This window comes from Sapajus apella, unplaced genomic scaffold (genome assembly GCF_009761245.1).
Source record: "Sapajus apella isolate SASKATOON/1434 unplaced genomic scaffold, GSC_monkey_1.0 scaffold6, whole genome shotgun sequence".
Taxonomy (NCBI): domain Eukaryota; kingdom Metazoa; phylum Chordata; class Mammalia; order Primates; family Cebidae; genus Sapajus; species Sapajus apella.
The window spans coordinates 1,794,431-1,811,446 of record NW_022436946.1 but is presented as its reverse complement, the minus strand read 5'-3'; the positions used below and the strand labels follow the sequence as shown (position 1 = coordinate 1,811,446).

At 44.1% G+C, this 17,016-nt stretch overlaps 1 protein-coding gene across 6 annotated transcripts in view; it reads left to right on the top strand.

Annotated features, from left to right (window-relative positions):
• The window catches only part of SASH1 (SAM and SH3 domain containing 1), a 1,049,232-nt gene that overhangs the window by 936,623 nt on the left and 95,593 nt on the right, over positions 1–17,016 (top strand). For all 6 annotated transcript variants that reach the window (XM_032274338.1, XM_032274343.1, XM_032274342.1 and 3 more), the window contains exons 3-4: positions 3,230–3,280; positions 3,405–3,454. In XM_032274338.1, the coding sequence (XP_032130229.1) occupies positions 3,230–3,280; positions 3,405–3,454 (101 nt within the window). The remainder of the gene's footprint in view (positions 1–3,229; positions 3,281–3,404; positions 3,455–17,016) is intronic.

Genomic DNA, 17,016 nt, shown 5'->3' with positions numbered 1-17,016 from the left:
TTTTTTTTTTTTTTTTTTTTTTTTTTTTTTTTTTTTTTCTTCTCCAAGTATTTATGGGTCCTTAACTTAGTGGATTACTTTACAACCTTCTCCTCAGTTGTGGAAATTTTTACTTTAGAATGTGTTTGCTGTAAGACATGCATCTAAATGATAACTGTAATCTCTTATCCTTGGTGGATAAAATTAATAAGACATCCTGAAAAAAAATATTCTCCTGGTTGGTCTTAAAAAAAAATCAGTTACTCGAAATATCACTATACAAGATCTCCTGCTCAACATTAGTAAGCTGCCCTTGATAAAACAAACTTTTTTTTTTTTTTTTTTTTTTTTTTTTTGAGACGGAGTTTCACTCTTGTTGCCCAGGCTGGAGTGCAGTGGTGCGATCTCAGTTCACCGCACCCTCCACCTCCTGGGTTCAAGTGATTCTCCTGCCTCAGCCTTTCCAGTAGTTGGGATTACAGGCATGTGCCACTGCGCCCGGCAGATAAAACAAGTGTTCTGCACAAAAACATCACCTGTAACCATGACTTTAACATTATATGTCAAACTATAACCCCAATCAATTTTCTGAAAAGTAGCTAAACACGCTGGGGGTGGTCATGAACTGTAGCTCTAGCTACCCAGGAGGTCAAGGAATGCCTTGAGCTCTGGGGCACAAGACGGCAGTGCGTGATGATCATGCCCATGAGTAGCCACCACACTCCAGCGTGGACAACACAGCAAGACCCTCTTTCTTTAAAAATAAGTTGTCTAAGTAGTTAAAAGAATCAAATGCCTGTTATAGGTAACAAATGAACATGTTAAGATGAAATGATTAAAATGTTGCTTCCTTATCATCAGACATTTGATAAGGTTGCTAACAAGCAACTACTTTGTAGGCAGGGACAGGTGCATTTTGGATAATACACCAGGCATGTTACATTTGGGACGTGACACAGCAAATGATGCTCTTGGCAAATAAAATGTATTTTAAAAATGCAGATAAACAGATATAACAAAAGAAGATTGTTTCCTCGCATGACTATCACTTACTAGTGAAGTAGAAACTTAGAGCTAGAAGAAAAGGTAAAAGTGGAGGAGGGAAGGTGAATTGAACGAGTCATTTTTGCTGATGGTTACAGAAGATCATAGGCTGCAATTGGGTGTTAAAGGGGCAGTTTCGGAAAAAATTTCAGAGGTACTAACAGTTTAGTTTCAACATTGCTCTGAGTTCTCTTTACCAGCTCCTAGATAGGAAGATTTAGGATTAAAAAATTGCTAAGGATACTTTTGCTTACCTCCTGCCGTTTAAGTTTATAAATTTCTCTATGTGAGGTGGAAAGGTTAGGTCCTGGGACATTGTGATTGGTCTCTGAGCACCAGAAATGTCCAAAGTCTATATCCCCTTTGTTAACTGCAGCTGAGCCTGGCATCCTACCGCTCACACTTGGAATATATAACTGAAAACATTGTCCATATACTGTTTGGTAGAAATGATGTATCAAGTTTGGTACAGAAATACAGATATGTCCGTTATGAACAACAGCAGTGATAAAAACAAGGAGGATGTTAATGAGAGTTCTGTGGCGCTTTCGTGCCACTGTGACATCTTTTTATGACAAACAAGGGCCTGAGATTGGGGAATGAATGAGTTGCCAGTTCATCATATCCCTGTTCATTAAAACACATTTCTCTTTCTGGCTACTTGTGTACAACCATCCCATTCTCAGAGGTACTCATCCCAGCATATTCTTTCTTAATCATTGTGGCAAAAAAAAAAAAACAAAAACAAAAACCAAACAACAAAACAGAAAACAAAAAACCAAAAAAACTACGTAACATAAAATTCACACTCCCAGCAGTTTCCCCAAGTGTACTGTGCAATATTGTCAGCCACATGCACCTTGTTGATTGAGCAGGAGAAGGCCCTGCATGAAAGTGCCTTCATTTGATACTCTGTATGCATGCTGGATTCCTCTTCCTTATTTAAAAGTGTAACTTTGCTCTGAGGTATACATGTTTTAATACTTTATTGCTACTTTTATACTTCAACAAAAGTTTTAAGTATTGCTGTAGTTTTATAATTGTGTTAATGATGAAACGGGCCATTAAACAATCAGATGCATGTGAAAATGCATAATTTGCCTAATTTATTTTTATCACGAGTAATTCGTTTATCACTCTCTTTTACTTTCTCTCTCTCCCTCTCTTTCTTTTTTTTTTTTTTTTTTTTTTTTCAGATGGAGTCTTGCTTTGTCACCCAGGCTGGTGTGCGGTGGCGTGATCTTGGCTCACTGCAACCTCTGCCTCCTGGGTTCAAGCAATTCTTCTGCTGCAGCCTCCTGAGTAGCTGGACTACAGGCATGTGTCACCACACCTGGCTAATTTTTGTATTTTTAGTAGAGATGGGGTTTCACCATATCGATGGGCCAGGCTGGTCTCAAACTTCTGACCTCGTGATCCACCGACCTCGGCCTCCCAAAGTGCTGGGATTACAGGCGGGGCCATTGTGCCCCGCCTTCTTTTACTTTCGAAGGCGATACAGCCTCCTCGAACTATGAAATAAGGGTGTTATACTATATGGTTTTGTCCATTAAATTATTTGATTCTTCTGCATCTCACAATTTAATGATATTTCAGTGCCTTCTTAATATCAAGTCTTTATATTTCATTTATCAGCTGGATACTAAGAGTGTTTGTTTTTAAATTTCTAGATAGGTCAGTTCGTCTGTGTTATGGAAGTATAGTGATTTTTAAGGCTGCAAGGTAACATTCAGTTAGCTTCCCAACTTCCTAAAGACATTAACAACTTCTCCTAAGTTACTAAGTACTCTGGATACATTTAGAACTTAAGAATTGTATTACAACTCAAGTGCCATTGGAAAATAGCTAAACTCAAATGGGTTGCAGTAAATTCAGTGTCCTAGTGATCAGCTAAGTATATCCATAGAATTATTTCACCATGAGCTGTCCGTTCCTTTGACTGAAATTGTGCTTTTTTTCTTCCCCAATAAAATTATCAGCAGCGTCTGGCAGTGAAGTTTGGAAAATAGTTCAATCTTAGGGGGCCATAGCTCTCATTTTAAAAGCATTTTGGGTTTCCCAGAAAATCTGTTTATCCCTGCCATCTCCTCCCACTCTATACCCCAACCTTTCCCGAATCCTCCCCTCTCTCCTTACGCGTCTATTTGTCCTTCTTGTGTGTGACATGTTTGGAAGTCCCATTAAACCAGCATCTGTTCTGTTTTAGGAGAAACCCGATGCCAGCCCCACGTCACTTCAGCTGCGGTCCCAGATCGAAGTAAGCACAATGACTTTAATCTACTTTTGCTTCTGCCCTTTTTTTTTTTTTAAGTGATACTCTGTACAAATCAGAAGAAGCCTGCTGCTCTGACCACACTGACTGTACGAACCTTCTCTCGTAGGAATCACTCGGCTTCTGTAGCGCCGTGTCAACACCAGAAGTGGAAAGAAAGTAAGTCTTCCTCCCTCTGTCCAGGATCACTTTCCAAGAAGGTGCCTTTTAGGTCCCTGCTGACGGAAGTCAAACAGGCGGTCGTGTGCGTATGTACTATGGAGTTTGATGTCATTTTCTTTAACGTGTTGCATGTGTCTGTATGTATCTAGGTGGTTAAGAGTGTGTTTTGGAATGCGATTGTTGATGCCTAGGGATTTTGTGAAGAGTTGTTGATTTTATACTGCTTATCGTGAATAAACTCTAAATAAATCTCTGGAAATAAAAGAGAAGGGGAAAAGATAGGTGCATTAACCAAGATGGATTTTCCTTTTTTTTTTTTTTTTTTTTTTTGGGGGGGGGGGTGGGCGGTGAGACGGAGTTTTGCTCTTGTTGCCCAGGCTGGAGTGCAATGGCACAATCTCGGCTCACTGCAACCTCTGCCTCTCGAGTTCTAGGCATTCTCCTGCCTCAGCCTCCCTAGTAGCTGGGCTTGGGCTTGCAGGCATGCGCCACCATGCCTGACTAATTTTGAATTTTCAGTAGAGATAGGGTTTTACCATGTTGGTCAGGCTGGTCTCGAACTCCCAACCTCAGGTGATCCTCCTGCCTTGGCCTCCCAAAGTGCTGGGATTACAGGTGTGAGCTACTGCGCCTGGCCAGATTTTCATCTTTTATGTTAATTTTCAATATACAATGAAAGTTATCAAGAAGCAAGATACGAAAATAAAATATGCTGTGTTCCAGAATAAATCAAGGATTAAAAACCCCTCTTCTGCACCTCATTTTGGTAGGTGACCTTAAAACAACAATGAATGTGTGTATTAAAAAAATGGCATATGATCCCCAGCCTTTCTTGGTAAAGGTAATATTTTTGCTTCCTTGACCTAACTTGGACCCTATAATTTCTGCTCTCATGGAAGCTAATTTTATGTTTCATATTGTATTTCCAGTATTTCTCTTAGGCAACATAAATAAGACAAAAACAAAGCGAATCTTTTTTCTAAAACCTTTTATTTTTCTACTTTCTTGCATCATCACGATGCTCGAATGTTCTATTTGTGATCTTCTGTGGTAAAAAAAAAATGTAAAGAAAGTCCACGTCTCTAAACAGACACTTCCTTTGGTGCGGAGCCAGTTGTACGTTCATGCCAAGGGAGGCATAGACGTGGTTTAGGCATCAAGTATTTCTGGAATGCAAAGCACACGTTGGGAGAGCGTGTGTGTGCTTTAGAGCACAGCTTTGCCTAATCCATCCACGTGTGTGTGCTGCTGGCACAGGCGGTTCAGGGAGGAGGGCTGCTTTGCCAAAAAGCTACAATTAATTCTAAACTTAAGAGGCTTTGTGGGTTTGGTTCTGGACTGAGGAGCCTTAGGGGTGATGTACCACAGCCAACCAAGGCCACTGCCCACTCAGGGTGAGAGGATAACTGTGTACATCCATCAACTTTTCTTTGTTTTGTGTGCCTTGCCTCCTCCTAGGAACCTAGCAATGTGGAGGCTAAAATCGACAAAAAAGACTCAAGTTGACATTGATTTTGAACTTGGAGGTACCATGGTTGGGTAGAAGCATCGAGTGAATGGGCTGTAGCTTTTCCTGGCCTAGTTTATTACTTATGTAGCATGATTCAGGCTGAGAGCTCAGGTGTTCCCTCCAAATCCTTCAGGAAACAAGAAATGTTTGCTCTTCCTCCTAAGAGGAAGTGACTCACCAAATTTGTACTAACCCTAGTTAGGCTGGGTAGTACTTCTTCCCCTCAATTGTGGAGAGTCATTCTTTCCGTGTTTATATCCCTTACTTAGTAAAATGTGGCATGGCTCTTGTGGCCAAGAGAGAGACTGATGGCCTCCTCTGAGGTTAACGAAAAATTTTAAACACACACCCACTGTCTCCATTTGTAATACTGTCATTTTGCGTCTGTAATTTTAAGTACTTGAAACTTAATGTGTTTCTAAACAATTTGAAAGTTTAAAAACATTTTATCCTTTATTTCTCTGTTAATGGCTTTTGAAAACTATACTAGCCTTCGCTTTTAACATAAAAACACTTTCTTGGCTGGACGCAGTGACTCACGCCTGTAATCCCAGCACTTTGGGAGGCTGAGGTGGGCGGATCATCTGAGGTCAAGAGTTCAAGACCAGCCTGGCCAATGTAGTGAAACCCCATCTCTACTAAAAATACAAAAATTAGCCAGGCATGGTGGCAGACACCTATAATACCAGCTACTTGGGAGGCTGAGGCAGGAGAATCGCTTGAACTTGGGAGGCGAAGGTTACAGTGAGCCGAGATCATGCCATTGCACTCCAGTCTGGGCAATAAGAGTAAAACTTCATCTTTAAAAAAAAAAAAAAAAAAAAAAAAAAAACATTCTTTGGAAAACTTTTATGACTGGGTGTACTGGCTCCGGCCTGTAATTCCAGGGAGGCTGGGAGGCTGAGGTGGGAGGATCACTTGAGGACAGGAGTTTGAGGTCAGCCTGGGCCACATGGTAAGATCCTGTTTCAACCGCACCCCCTGCCCCATGCCAAAAAAAAAAAATTAGCAAGTGTGGTGGTGTCCACCTGTAGTCCCAGTTACTCGGGAGGCTGAGGCAAGTGGGTCCCCTGAGCCTAGGAAGTTAAGGCTGCAGTGAGCTGTGATCATGCTTGGGTGACAGAACAGGACCCCATCTCAAAAGAAAAAATAATGAAATAAATTTAAACTTAAAGAAAAGTTTCAAGGATTGAGAGTTGTGCAGTGAATGTTTATGTAATCTTCACGCAGACCACCAGTTGTTGACATTTGCACAGCCCTGAGCTTTCTCTCCCTGTCTCACACACACACACACACACACACACACACACACCCCACCACCACCACCACCAATTATTATTACTGCTGGCCTGTTTGAGAATAAATGGTAGACATCACGACTGTCACCCCTGAATGCTTAACCAAATATTTCCTAAGGACAACAACATTCTAGTACAGAATAATAATGTGTAATCACCAAATGACATTCTGTTACATAATAATAATGTGTAATGACCAAATGCAGGAAACGTAATAACTTTTTCTAATACATAGTTCCTATTCAAGTTTTTCTTTCTTTTTTTTTTAAGAGGGAATCTTGCTCGGTTGCCCAGGCTGGAGTGCAGTGGCACCGTGTCAGCTCACTGCAGTCTCCCCGTCTTGCGGTTCAGGCGATTCTTGTGGCTCAGCTTCCCCAGGAGCTGATATTACAGGCACCCACCACCATGCCTGGCTAATGTTTTTTGTATTTTAGCAGAGACGGGGTTTCACCATGTTGGTCAGGCTGGTCTCGAACTCCTGACCTCAAATGATCCTCCTGCCTTGGCCTCCCAAAGTGCTTGGGATTACAGGCGTAAGCCACCGTGTCTGGCCGTATTCAAGTTTTTCTAATTGTCCCAATAATGTCTTTTATAGCACTATTTTTCCAGTCCAGCACTTTTTAGGAAAAAAAAAATCACTTGTGGCATTTTGATGTCATGTCTCTTGTCATATTTAATCTGAAAGGGTTTCTTAGCCTTCCTTTGTCTTTGACAATATTGACATTTTTCAGAGTGTAGCCTAGTTGTTTGATGAAGTATTTGTTGTTTGGGGTTTCTTTGGTTCTTTTTTGCTCCACGTGCATTCCATCGGGGGCACGTGATGTCTGTTCGTTTCATTATTAGTGATATTAATTTTTGTCATTCAGTTAAGGTGGTATCTGCCAAGTTTTTTTCTGAGAAGTTACAATTTCTTCTTTGTTGTGAATATATATATATAGTGAAGTGATAATCTGAGACTGTGAAACTGTCATGTTTCTCATCAAACTTTTACCTAATGGTTTTAGATTCTTTCCATGATTGTTGCCTAAATCCATATTGCTGTATTGCTGTAATGGTTGTAAAAGGGTGATACTTATTCTTGCATCGATGATTATTTTGTATAAAACTCCCAAGAGGTTTTGTGTTTTTATTTCATTTGCTTTTAAAGACGTATCACTCTGAAAATCCTAGGTCAGATTATAATTTGAATAGGTTGGATGCATTGTTTCTATTGAATAATTTATTAATTGTATTTGAAGTTGCAAATAGACAATCTCACTATTCCTTACATCAAAACGCTTGCTGGGAGCCCTGCAGCTGAGCATGGGAGCCTCAAAGGGTGACCTGGCGAACCAGTTGGCTCTGGCTGGTTGGAGTCTGCAAAAGTCTCTGCCAACCAAAATATCATTCTGCGTCAGAGTGGTGTTCTATGGGCAGAAGTTTTCTCTACTTTTTATTCCAAAGGCAAGAGAACTTAGTACACACATGTGGGCAAGACTTTTAGGGGCCCACCCTTAGAAGCAGAAATGCGGAGGAGGAGGCAGTGCCAAAGCTGAGCCCTGCTCCTGCGACTCCCGCCTCGTGTATCCACAGTTTCCCAACTTGTCTCAAAGGACCCTCGTGCACATGCCTCCATCCTCCTTGCCCAGCTAAAACCTATTCCAAGGGAGGTATCTGGCCTTAATTATGCTTGCAGTGTCTGTTTCTAAAAAATAACATCACTTCTCTCAGTAGTATTTAGCATTTAACAGGGTTTAAAGTCTCAAGTTACAGGAAGTTAGCTCTGACCAGAAGAGGGGGAGGGCCAGAGACAAGCAGTGAGAATTCCGACATACCTGGTGTCTCAGCATCAATTAGAGATGCCGTTGCCAAGTGGGGCTGCTGGCCTCTAGATGAGCTTGACCTGCATACACAAGAGGTAGGTCGATAGGTAAGTGATAGTTAAGTAGGTGGGTGGAAAGAAAGAGCGGTCCCTCCCTACCCTGTCATGAGTTTGGCGGGGTCCCCATTCATCCTTATTTACTTACACTATCTGGTCACTCCATATGCTTTCACTGGAAGTTTAATAAAGGAGGCCAAGGAAGCTTTCATTTGAGCCTCTTCTGTTTATATCTATCTACATTGCTTATTGATGAGACTGCCTGTCACTGGAAAAAGGTCCTGATCCAGACCCCAAGAGAGGGTTCTTGGACCTTACGCAAGAAAAAATTCGGGGCACGTCCATTGAGTAAAGTGAAAGCAAGTTTATTAGAGAAGTAAAGAAACCAGAGAATGGCTGCTCCGCAGGTAGAGCAGTGCAATGGGCTGCCCGACTGAACAGACTTACAGTGATTTTTTGATTATATGCTGAACGAGGGGTGAATGAGTTTTCTGCGGAAGGGGCAGACAATTCCCAGAACTGAGGATTCCTTTCCTTTTTAGACCGTATAGGGCGACTCCGAGATGTTGCCATTCACCTGTAAACTGTCATGGTGCTGATGGGAGTGTCTTTTGGCATGCTAGTGCATTATAATTTACATATAATGAGCAGTGAGGATGACCAGAGATCACTTTCATCATCATCTTGAATTTAGTGGGTTGTGGCTGTCTTCTTTACTGCATCCTGTTTTATTGGCAGGATCTTTGACTTCTATCTTGTAATAGCAGCCCTGCAACTCCTATCTCACTCTGTGAGTAAGAATGCCTAGCCTTCTGGTAATGCAGCCCAGCAGATCTCAGTCTTATTTTACCCAGCCCCAGTTCAAGATGGAGTCGCTCTGGTTCAAATGCCTCTGACATACCTGTTTTATTACTCAATCTCAGATTTGTGTGAACTGGCTGAATAGGTGACCTTAACTAATTTTCTATTACTGGACACTTTCAAGAATATTTAGAGGGCAAGGCTTTTTTTTTTGAGGGTGCTAGGAAATGGCTTTATAACTATGACAAATGAGTTTTGCTATGAGGCGCAGAAAACCTGACAAGTAGACACATCTGAGATGTTCCATGAATGGGTCCAGGGTTGGCTCCGTGACTCAGGTCAGCCTTCAGAAACCCAGGTGGCTGGACTGCTTTTTTCTTTTTCTTTGCTGTCATAGCCTCAAAGTGGCTGCCACATCTTCTAGGTGGGAACAAAAAGCAGGGCGAAGAAAGGGAAGAAGGCCACAGGTCACAAGGCAAAACCGTGTGCTGTGCAGAGCTTCCCGAGAAGCCCCGTTCACCACATCCAGTGTGCGCCGCTCATTTCCTCATGCAGCAGATGTTTGCTGAGCAGCTACCAGGTGCGGGAGGCACCTTTCAGGGCACCCAGGGTATCGTGATGGACAGAGCTGTCATGAGCTATGCGCAGCTTACATTTGAAGACAGGGGGATATAGTAGAACAAAAGACACACATTTAAAATCATGGAATGGAGAAAAATAAAGCAAAGAAAGGGGACCCAGAATTGGGTCACTTGAGCACTATAGCCGTAAGGGAGTTTAGAGAAGTGAGCATTTTTAATGGAACACATTGCTGTCCTGAATGACACAGGGTTCTTTTCTTAAGGAAAGAGGGCAAATAGACATTGCATAGGAGACTAGCAGTATTTTCTGTGAAAAGTTGAACTTTTATTTGTATGCATGTAAACAAAGGAATCTGAAAATTAACTAGATGTCTGACAAGTAAGCCTGTGTCAAGCTTCTTTTTTTTTTTGAGATGCACTTTGGCCCTTGTTGTCCAGGCTGGAGTGCAATGGCATGATCTAGGCTCACTGTAACCTCCGCCGCCCGGGTTCAAACGATTCTCCAGCCTCAGCCTCCCAAGTAGCTGGAATTACAGGCATGTGCCATCACGCCCGGCTAATTTTGTATATTTAGTAGAGACAGGATTTCTCCATGTTGGTCAGCATGGTTCTTGAACTCCCGACCTCAGGTGGTCCACTGCCTCGGCCTCCCAAAGTGCTGGGATTACAGGCGTGAGCCACCGTACCTGGCCTGTGTGTCAAGATTCTTTCGTGTCATTACATTCAAGGGAGCTAACTGTAGGGAAGGCCACCTGGCTATTTCTTTGTATGTTTATCGAGGAAATCTTCATGGGGCAGTTCATGTGGACTAAAAATTGAAAAGACATAAACAGGTAATAATAGGTGATGTTTACTGAGTTCTTATTATGTGCCAGGAACTGATCTAAGCACTTAACATTGACTCATTTAATACAACAACCCTACGAGATGGCAAATGGTATGCTTCCCATTTACAAATGCAAAACTAAGGGACAGAGGTAAGTTACCCAGGACCACACACTTACTACGGAGCAGTACACAGATTTGATCCCAGTTAAGAACCCATAACCCTAACCACAGAGCTATAATTCCAAAGTCCTTAGAATGTATCACTTATGCAAATACAGAGGCTAGGGACAAATCATGTTTATTGGCGTTACATAAATAGCAGCAGTTAAAACCTACACTTCAGGGTTCCCTTGAAAATAGGAGCAAATTCTACCCTCATCCAGATGTAAGCTGGCCCCAGTTACTTACCTGCACAGGCAGGAAGGTCCAAAATAAATTTCAAAACTTCAGCTTAACCAATATTTATAACTTCTTTTCTACTAAGTCTTTCACTGGAGTTGAAAATTCACTGATTTAGTTTTGCTTTTTTTCATTATCTGTGGCTACACTTGAACTATTTTATGGTGAAAAAGTCCAAAAATATATAGCATGATGGAAAAGGAAGGTAAATAAAAGGAGAGAAGGCCAATCGAGCGGTGTCTGTGGTTAAATAAAGATGATCAAGCGTAGTTTATAAATGTTCTGTGCAGACACTTACTCTCCTTGGACAATGCTTCGCTCTCAGGTACGTTTTATCTGGCAAGCTGATTACTCTTTTGGTTATGTCAGCTTTCCTTTTCTCCCTCTCAGAGATCGTTGTCTTCACCCTCTTTCCTCTGACTGCGGGGAAGAAGCCCCAGCACACATGCCTGTTCTGGTCACTCCAACTCCCTGCTTTGCTCAAGTCATCTGCTGCTCTCTGGATTGCTTGCAGCTCTGATCTGATCTTCTCATCCTCCTCCTCCTTCTCCTCCCTTCTCCTCTTGCTCTTCTTCCTCTTCTTGCTCCTTCTCCTTCTCCTTTTTCTCTTCCTCCTTCTCCTCCTCCTCCTCCTCCATCTGCCATCCACTTACCTGGCCACCTTAACCCTTGCTACCTGCTCCCTAGGCAGAGCAAAAGGCCTGCAAAAGCGTGCTGAGCCTCAGAAATGCTGCTCCTCCAGCAGGATCCTATCTCCCAGTCTCTTACCATCCCTCCCACCCCTTTCCCCTGAGCAACCTCCATTCAATCTTAAAACCTCAGCTCTGGGATTGGCCCTTTTCAGAATTCTTCCCTAATCCACAGACTGGAGGTGAAGTGGCTTGCTACTTGGGCTCTATACCCCCTGGACTCTCCTGCTCCAGTTGCAGTGGACTGTGTGCATGTGTGCGTGCGTGTGTGTGTGTGTGTGTGTGTGTTGTCACCTTCACCCTGAACTCCTTGAGTTCTGGATCTTTTGCTTCTCTTCTGGCACACAGAAGACACCCCGCAATGTTGAATACATCGATTGAATGAGTGAGCATGCACAAACATACTTAGGTCTTCTTTACTTTAGAAAAATCTTCTTGCCATTCTTGCACACTGTATTTCTATTTCTCTTTCCCTAGTTGCTAAACTTCCCGTGAAGCCCAGCCCCTGTCTTCATTCCCTGATAAAATGTTACTTCAGAGGTCAATGACTTTATAGTGACCTAACCGGAGGCCTCTCCCTGCGTGCAGTCCCTGTTGCATTGGGTCCTGCTGACGTTTCCTCGGGCCGCGCTTCTCGCATCTCCCTTGGTGGCTGCGACTTTGCAGCTTCGAGTTTCTCCTCCTCTATGTGCAGTCTGTGCAGCTCTGCCCAGCCCTCACTGTGAGTGCACCCCAGGCTTTTTACCCAGCCTGTGACCCCTCCCAAGGTACTACCTGTGCCCATGGTTTTGAGCTCTTTAGGTACCCATTGTAAATATACCTCCCTAGCTCTGACCTCTGCAATCTGATGGCCTGCCTATTACAGCCTCTTGCTGAAAAATGCCTGCTCACTAATATCTCACCCAAACTGCCCATTCATATACCATAATTCATCATGCCCTCTTGACTCCTCTCTAGCCACCTGCTCTTTGTCCGCACTTCCCTCTCTCTGTTCTTGAGAAATTTTTCTGCCCTTTATCCAAGATTTTTCATCATAATGTCCTGCTTTTTATCTTTGACCCCAGATGTTAATTGTCAATTCCTGTTTTTCAACTTCTATAATTTTTTCTTTGCTTCCCCTCTGTCGCCTAGGCTGGAGTGCGGTGGTACAGTCGGCCTGTTGAGTAACTGGGATTACAAGCATGTGCCGCCACACCCGACTAATTTTTATATTTTTAGTGGAGACGGGTATCACCATGTTGGCCAGGCTGCTTATGAATTCCCGACCTCAAGTGATCCTCCTGCCTCGGCCTCCCAAAGTGCTGAGATTACAGCATGAGCCACTGCGCCCAGCCTGAGACTGGCTGATTTCTAAAGAAAGATGTTTATTTAGCTCAGGGCTCTGCAGGCTGGGAAGTTCAAGGGCATGGCCTGGGCTTCTGGGGAGGGCCTTGCTGTGGGGTCATAACATGGTGAAAAGGGCCAAAGAAGAAGTGAACACATGTGAAGAGCTGGCAACAAACAAGAAGGGTAACCTTGCCTTGTAACAGCCTGCTCTCTGGGTAACTGATCCGTTTCCACGGGAGTTAATCCAGGCCCTTGAGAGTGAGAAGTCACTCACTACCACAAGAATGGCAGTAAACCATTCAGGAGGGATCTGCTCCTGTGACCCACCACCTCCCCGCATCACCACACTGGAAATCAAATTTCATCGTGAGTTTCAGTGGGGACGGAAAGACCGTCCCCAAACTCTAGCACCCTCTGTTTATTTTTAATCTTTATTGTTCCAAGTGAGACCCTTACTGCTCTTTTCATGAACTAAAGAGCATTCAAGAAATGGCTTTTGGATTTGTCTCCCTAGTCCACACTCAGGCCACAACTCATTGAGGGGATGCTCAGCTCTCTCCAGTGACCTCTGGAGATTAAGACCTTTCTAGGTTTTCACCTTGGAAGTCAATGCCGCCTACATTCATCCCTGGCCCTTCTTTACTGCTACATCTTCATATAACCCCAACTCCAGCCCATGTGGATATTCTGATTGCCCAAATGCCCTCTTGGCTGTCTGAATTTCATGGCTTGGAAGCATTTCCTTCATTCAAGTCCTATTTGAAGGACTGCTTCTCCGTTAATGCTTTCTCAGTCCCTTTGCTGGCTGTATCCTCTCCTGTCCTTGAACTCCCGTAGCATTTTCCAAGGATCTGATATCTCTTAATGTACTGTAACTTATCATATCATCAGTGTTGTCAGCAGCATCGTAACATGGCTTCTTGGGTGATGTCTATGTATTGGGTACAATGCGAATCTCTTAGTATATATATATATATTTTTTTTTTTTTTTTTTCATATGAACTCATTGAGGTATATATTATATTTGAGACTCATTAGCTTGCCTAAATTCCCAGAGCTAGAGACAAACATCTCAATTCATTCTGAGTGGCATTACAGCCTTGTAATTAAGATGCCCTGCCTGGTACCAGACTCTCTGGGTTCAAATCCAGGTTGTCTTTCTTACCGGCTCTGCAAGTCTTGGGCAAGTCACTTGACCTTTCTATCTGTAGTTTCCACAGTTGCAAAATGCAGATGATAATGATGATGCTTACCTCACTTGGTAAGCCGTCAAGAGCATAGTAAACGCTTGAGAATCTTGCCTGTTATCTGTCCTGTCTGGCCCACGTTCATGCCTTTGCCTATGGCTTGAGCCCCTGTGTACCTCTCTAATCCCAGAAGAACCAACAGAGTCATGAGCTCCGAGGCTGAGAGCTCACTCTTCCAATTGTCTTCAGTGACTGGAATCGTGGTTTGCACAGAGCAAGCTCTCATTTAGTACTTGCATTGAATTCATTGAATGCCCCTAGTTCTTTGAAATGGAACTAAAAATGGATTGCTCCCAGGACTGGAATTTCAGATAAACCACCTTGGGCTTGCTTGTTATCCACCATGTGTTAGTGTCTCCCGAGACCGATAGTGTGAATAAAATGTGCTTTCTGCTTATAAATATTAACATTGTAAAGACACCTGTAAATAAACATTTAACAGAATAGTAGCCTCCATAAATTGCCAAATTTCTTTCTAAGGGTTGCCCCCCTTTTCTTACCAGATTCTATTTCACAGTCTGGTTCAAGTCTGCCTAGATTTTCTTCTTGTAAAATAGAAACAACTGCTGGGCATGGTGACATGCACCTATAGTCCTAGTTACTTGGGAGGCTGATGCAGGAAGATTGCGTGAGCTAAGGAGTTTAAGACTAGCCTGGGCAACACAGCAAGACCCTGTCTCTTAAAAGAAAAAAAGAAAGAAAGGAAGTCTGTTTTCTCCTAAACAACAGACTATGTAATACCTTCAGATGAAGGTACAGTACCAAGAAGCTCATACATAATATTGTGATTCAGAAAATCACGCTGTGGAATTGTCAGTCCCTCTTTGGAAGTATACCAGATTCAGTGAAAAGGGCTGATGGGTCTGTGAGTTTGCTAGGAAATCCAGGTCAAGCCACATCCCCTGATGCTGACATGAATGCGTCCTGTCTCCACATCCTGTTTGCGGCAGGGCTGTGATGTAGATGGGAACACCCATGTTTTCTCCTGGGGAGTGTGCATGTGCACCCTGCGCCTGGGGCCTGCGTCTGTGTATGGGAGTGAGGACGTCACGTGGAGGGATGCCTTTCAGAGTGGGTCATAGGATGCTTCTGCCCGACTGAGGTAGATGTGCCCTCACTCTGTGCCCGGCGTCCTCCTGGTCCTCATGGGCAGTTAAAGCGTCACCCCGAAGATAACCAAAGGCAACTGGAGCCACCATTATTTGGTTTTTTAGGCTCACCAGGGTGGGAAGCATGGGCAAAACAGCAAGCTTAGGTTTCTGAAAATAAGTGGATGGGCCCAAGAACCAGGTGTTATTATGATATTAGGTGCTCTTCTGTCTTAGTAGAGGCTGAGGGCATGAGGGCCAGGTCACCGACTAGGTGACCATCCTCTGGCTTCAGCTCCCTCAGGGGCACAGTGAGGAGTGTGAGTCAGGTGGTCTCCAGGGTCCTAGCTCAGGCCAACTTTGGTTTTCTGCTCCAGTCTAAAGCATGCCCTGAACCTACCAATTTAGCCTGGTCTCTGCAAATCCACTATGTGGTAGTTACAGTCTCTGGAGCTGATCAGAATCTGAGCATGAGTTTAAGCTCTGCTAGTTGTGGGATGGGAACAAGTTATTTGAATTCTTTATGCCTGAGGTTTCTAGTCAATAAAACGTGCACAAAAACAGCTCTTTTCCAGGGTGGTGCTGTGGAATGCCCAGCACACTGCCTGGCATGCAGTAGGTGTTCACATTCTGCTGTTCGCTCCCTCACCTGCTCTGTAATGTGCAGTGCTGCCCGTGGTGAGGGCAGTGAGTCTGGCGTTCTCAGGCTTATTAGATGGTGCCTTGCACCGAGCTTATCAGTGGCCATGGTCCCCTAAAATATGCCCTTCCCACATGACCTTTAGTTTCTTTTGTGATGCCTCAAATGCAGGCAGCTGGGAAACAGCGGCTATTTTGCTAGAGCCTGTGCGGTAGCAATGTGCTGAAGTATGTGTTTGTGCAGGCATTACTGTGTCCACACGTGTGTGTGTGCGTGCATCACTGCACAGCATATTTGAGGGGCTCAGCATTCCAGAGTGCAGGGGCTTGGGGTAGGAGCAGCTGGGCCAGAATCCTCCTCCTCAGCTGTTCCCAACTGGAAACTCCGTTGCCCTTCCCTCTGTCTGGCGAGTGAGCCTCCAGCCGACCGGACACAGCTTGAGTCCGCACGTCTGCCCTGTGTCCTTTGCCGGTGGCAGGCTGTGTGTGCTCTTGCTGGGATGGCTGGGGACAGGTGCTGCTGCCAGGAATTGTTTAATATACCAAGGTGGCTGCTGTTTATTCTCTCTCCTGCATAAGAAGAAACAGAATATTAGGGCAAGGATGGGGTGATGGTGGGAGGGTGTCAGTAAATGAAGAACGTTCCTCTGCTGGCAGGAAGACAGGAGACTCACACGTACAGCTCAGTGAGTGCTCCTTGCAGATCTTATTAATTCTCCTAACAACTCTATGATGCAGATGGAATTCTACAGTTAAGGAAACCAACGTTTGGAAAGGTCAGTGACTTAGCAAGATCACAGACCTTGGGCAAGGCAGAGCTGGATTCCGAATCGAGGTCTGTTTATCTGCAAGGGCCAGACTGCTTCTCATCCGCCCAGCTACAGGTACAATCAAAGACTGGTGTGCGCGCAGAGGCCGGTGATGGGCCAGGCAGCTCAGGAAGTTTAATTTCATAAGCATTTATCCAGCAATAAACCCTGGAAAGATGAGTAGGATAGGAAGGGTAGCTGTCCTCTTACAATCTGAAGACATGGAAAGATGCTTATGCAATGTGAAAACCATCAGGACGGGAACTGGAGAAGGAGGGATGGTGAACCCTGCTTGGTGGTGCTGAGGACCCTGTATTTTGACATCAGTCAGGGTTCTATTTGAGAAATAGAATGTTAAGATAGAATAAGGACTTTGTTATGGGCTTTCGACCTCATGGATCACAGCCTGTGCTGACTGCACAGCCCAGGTGAGGCTGTTCCGCCGCCTCCCCCCCCCCCCCCCCCCCCCCCCCCCCCCCCCCCCCC